Source organism: Limulus polyphemus, unplaced genomic scaffold (assembly GCF_000517525.1).
Source record: "Limulus polyphemus unplaced genomic scaffold, Limulus_polyphemus-2.1.2 Scaffold10293, whole genome shotgun sequence".
NCBI lineage: Eukaryota > Metazoa > Arthropoda > Merostomata > Xiphosura > Limulidae > Limulus > Limulus polyphemus.
Genome location: NW_013675903.1, coordinates 2,554 through 7,720, shown reverse-complemented (window position 1 = coordinate 7,720; position 5,167 = coordinate 2,554). Strand labels below are relative to the sequence as shown.

General features: G+C 39.5%; 1 protein-coding gene across 1 annotated transcript in view; it reads left to right on the top strand.

The window, feature by feature from the left end:
- The window catches only part of LOC106476324 (acyl-CoA synthetase family member 2, mitochondrial-like), a gene marked incomplete at its 3' end in the record, with an annotated part of 7,980 nt that overhangs the window by 1,609 nt on the left and 1,204 nt on the right, over nt 1–5,167 (top strand). Inside the window, exons 2-3 of the mRNA XM_013936985.2 lie at nt 1,440–1,623; nt 4,829–4,957. Coding sequence (XP_013792439.2) covers nt 1,440–1,623; nt 4,829–4,957 — 313 coding nt within the window. The remainder of the gene's footprint in view (nt 1–1,439; nt 1,624–4,828; nt 4,958–5,167) is intronic.

Sequence of the window (5,167 nt, the reverse complement as noted above, 5' to 3'; positions counted from 1 at the left end):
GGTACTAACTAGCTATGCTATCGTATGGTACTAACTAGCCATGCTATCGTATGGTCCTAACTAGCCATGCTATCGTATGGTACTAACTAGCCATGCTATCGTATGGTACTAACTAGCTATGCTATCCTATGGTACTAACTAGCTATGCTATCGTATGGTACTAACTAGCCATGCTATCGTATGGTACTAACTAGCTATGCTATCGTATGGTACTAACTAGCCATGCTATCGTATGGTACTAACTAGCTATGCTATCGTATGGTACTAACTATCACTCAACACAATACCACGTGTAGCGCACATGTATTGTTGCTAAGACTAGGAAGTGTATCAGGGTTCATTAGAATTTCAGTCTATTTTCACATTACTGGGTGATATTCACGAGGTCCACTTTTACATTACTGGGTGATATTCACGTGGTCCATTTTCACAATACTGGGTGATATTCAGTGGGGTTCATTTTCACATTACTGGGTGACATTCACTGAGGCTCAAAATTCATTATTATATTAAGGACGATGTTACCTGAGGAAAAAGAAAAGCGAACTTCCAAAAAGTCTAAATTATCAAACGAGTAGTTTTACAATGTGACTACTTTACAACCATAATAGTATGTTAAGGCTTAGTATCGTAAGGCTTAGTATCGTTTTAATGAGTATTTTTGTAGGCTTAGGAGAATGAGCATACTAAGATGAAGAACACTAGGAACTAATGGACCAATACGATCTTAAAACAACTTGTTATTATATAATTTCTTTAATACATTAAAAATATATAAGGGACTCGTGTATAAGCAGTGGCTTAACTGTGTTACATTTATCAATTGTGAATAAATGAAATATTCATATTGATTTACTACACCTTCCGATATAGCTCCATCTGGTGGAATGAGTTTAATTTGTTTTATATAAAGGTTTATGGTGGTGTTTGTATGTTAAGTTGTGTTATTTCTTGCGTTAATCGCCCCCCCCCTTTCCAGTGGCACAGTGGTATGTCTGCGGACTTACAATGCTAGAATCCGGGTTTCGATACCAGTGGTGGGCAGAGCACATTGTGTAGCTTTGTGCTTAACTTCAAATAAACCAAACCTGCGTTAATCTCTTTACTTCTACATCAGACTTTCATTCTTCTTGTTACACGATAGTCGTATCTCGTTCTCGACAGTAGGTTAAAACACACACACACACGTTATGGAGAAAATACGTAGATTATTCAATGAATGTTTCCCTAAAAAAAAGGAAAGTTCTTAACTTTTTACTGTTTCAGTATTCTATGATAACGTATACATAACCAGGAAAATAGGGCTGGGAGTGGCTGAGGGGTTAGTGTGCCCAGTCTGTGATACAGATAGCTATTAGTTCTATGTTGTTTCAATCTTTTCCCTTCAGTCTATCAGATCAAATTTAGGGTTAGCAGTTAGTAATTAATTGTATTTCCAGGTGCCTCGCAAGTTATCCGAAAAAGTTTACAATAAGCTACAACCATAATCGCGGGGACAGCGTACTTTTGGGATCTACCATTGGTCAAGTCGTGAACCAAGCTGCTGACCAGGTTGGTGATAAACTAGCATTTGTTTTTCGCCATCAAAATATCCGTCGCACGTTTTTCCAGCTTAATAAAGAGGTGAGTATTTTACTTCTATGTTACCTTTAACATTTCCCTTCCTATTTCACCCCCCTCACACACACACTATGTTACATTTAACATTTCCCTTCCTATTTCACCCCCTCACACACACACACACACTACGCTACCTTTAACATTTCCCTTCCTATTTCACCCCCCTCACACACACACTATGTTACATTTAACATTTCCCTTCCTATTTCACCCCCTCACACACACACACACTATGTTACCTTTAACATTTCCCTTCCTATTTCACCCCTCACACACACACACACATTATGTTACCTTTAACATTTCCCTTCCTATTTCACCCCCTCACATTACTTCTATGTTACCTTTAACATCTCCCTTCCTATTTCACCCCCTCACACAAACACACACACTATGTTACCTTTAACATTTCCCTTCCTATTTCATCACCCCCTCACACACACACACTATACTACCTTTAACATTTCCCTTCCTATTTCACCCCCCCCCCACACACACACACACACTTTTCTTCCTGGTAAATGCTCCTAAATAAGAAATGATTACGACTATCAAAAGTAAAATAAATTATATGCAAAGATTAAACAACAGTTATGTTCAAATATACAAAGTGACGAACACAGCAGCGCCTCCTTACCGTAACATATGGCAACAAATATCGGACAAAGAGGCCTAAAACGAAAAGCGTCATACATGAGGTGCAAACAAAACTGTGGAGGTACACTACATCACTAGAAGTATTGCGCTTTACGGAAAAACATTGTTCCTGATAACCGACATTATTTACCAGAATCATATTTCATAATTACAATCACACAAAGAATAGTCTGACATCTGACATGATCATAGCCTGTGACCTGAATATAACCTATGACATGAACTTGTGACTTATGAACCTAAACTGTAACAAGACATTAACATATGAACTGTGACATGAACCTAGTATCACCTATGACATGAACTTTGGACCTGTAACATGGACCTAGTATGACCTATGACATGAAAGTCACCTGTAACCTATCACATGAACTTTGGACCTGTAACATGGACCTAGTATGACCTATGACATGAATATAACCTGTAACCTATGACATGAACTTTGGACCTCTACCATGGACCTAGTATGACCTATGACATGAATATAATCTGTAACCTATAACATGAACTTTGGACCTCTACCATGGACCTAGTATGACCTATGACATGAAGATAACCTGTAACCTATGACATGAACTTTGGACCTGTACCATGGACCTAGTATGACCTATGAAATGAAGATAACCTGTAACCTATAACATGAACTTTGGACCTGTACCATGGACCTAGTATGACCTATGAAATGAAGATAACCTGTAACCTATGACATGAACTTTGGACCTGTACCATGGACCTAGTATGACCTATGAGATGAAGATAACCTGTAACCTATGACATGAACTTTGGACCTGTACCATGGACCTAGTATGACCTATGAGATGAAGATAATCTGTAACCTATGACATGAACTTGTTATTGTGATCTGTTACATGAACCTGGTATGGCATGTGACATGAATCTAACTTGTAACATGACATGTACTTAACCTATGATTTGTGGCATGAAAGTAACCTTTGACACGAACTTAATACTTGTCACGTGCACTAGGAACTACTTCTACGTGTCTAATATTTTCCTTCCTTGCGGTCGGTAACAAAGACCGATTAAACAATCTAACCTCAGAAGAATGAAGTTTAATCCCTGACTTCACCCAATATATAAACAATACAACACCCTGTAGGACCAGTACGTTCCTTTATACAGGACGTACCAATCCTACCAATCTATTAACAATAAGATACAACACTCTGTAGGACCAGTACGTTCCGTTATACAGGCTGTACCTATCCTACCAATCTACTAACAATACAACACCCTGTAGGACCAGTACGTTCCGTTATACAGGCTGTACCTATCCTACCAATCTATTAACAATACAACACCCTGTTGGACCAGTACGTTCCGTTATACAGGCTGTACCTATCCTACCAATATATTAACAATACAACACCCTGTAGGACCATTACGTTCCGTTATACAGGATGTACCTATCCTACCAATCTATTAACAATACAACACCCTGTAGGACCATTACGTTCCGTTATACAGGATGTACCTATCCTACCAATCTATTAACAATATAACACCCTGTAGGACCAGCACGTTCCGTTATACAGGGTACACCTACCCTTGTCTCAAACAGTTGGACACGGCTTCTTTGTTTTTTGGGTTTTAAGGTAAACCTCCAGAAGGACTGCTTCTGCAAGACGTTTAACTGTTAGATTAGAGAGAAGACAACTAGTCCACCACCATGCTGGTGTAATCGAATATTTGGATGTGACAGTCAATCTTATAACTCACCCACGATTCCATATCGTTGCAGCTTCACGAGAGCAAACTGACCCCCCTCGACTATGCAGGCCATCACTCATAACACATGTAGCTAACTGCTGTGTGCCGACTCTGGCTCGTCAAATTCACTCTATCCGTTACGGACTTGCTATCCGGGGCTGTTAGAGTACCGTATTCGTTACGGACTTGCTATCTGGGGCTGCTAGAGTACCGTATTCGTTACGGACTTGCTATCTGGGGCTGCTAGAGTACCGTATTCGTTACGGACTTGCTATCTGGGGCTACTAAAGTACCGTATTCGTTACGGACTTGCTATCCAGGGCTGCTAGAGTACCGTATTCGTTACGGACTTGCTATCTGGGGCTACTAAAGTACCGTATTCGTTACGGACTTGCTATCCAGGGCTGCTAGAGTACCGTATCCGTTACGGACTTGCTATCCGGGGCTGTTAGAGTACCGTATCCATTACAGATTTGCTACAGGGGCTTTAGAGTACCGTATCCGTACTTCGTGTAAAATATATAGATTTGATTCCTTCACTTTCAGCTGAGCAGTACCCATGTTGTTCGTTTTGTGTCATTTTGGATTTATAAAAATAGATTAAAGATTCGACCTTGTTTAAATGTTTTAGATTATTCTACGACCTGTTAAAACGTCAAATACAAAGTTCATGATTGTGTTCTAACTCATTATTTATTGTGTATTTCATATATACCCACCGCATTTATAGGACTTCTTAAATCACCTGGTTTTAGTTTTCAAGTAATTTCTCAAATTTCTATTTCTATTTACAAACGTACTTGTTTTCCAATCACTCCAGAGTGATCAACTCGCAGCAAGTTTCCTGGAGCTAGGGTTAAGACCTGGAGAACGTCTTGCTCTGTGGAGTACAAACTGTTATGAGTGGATATTGACACAAGTGGCTGCAGCTAAAGCAGGATTAATCTTGGTAAGACAGTCTAGAGGTATCTCACTAAGTCCAGAGTTATCATGGTAAGACAATCTGGAGGGATCTTAGTAAGTCCAGAGTTATCATGGTAAGACAGTCTGGAGGGATCTTAGTAAGTCCAGAGTTATCATGGTAAGACAGTCTAGAAGTATCTTAGTAAGTCCAGAGTTATCATGGTAAACAGTCTGGAGGTATCGTTAGTAAGTCCAG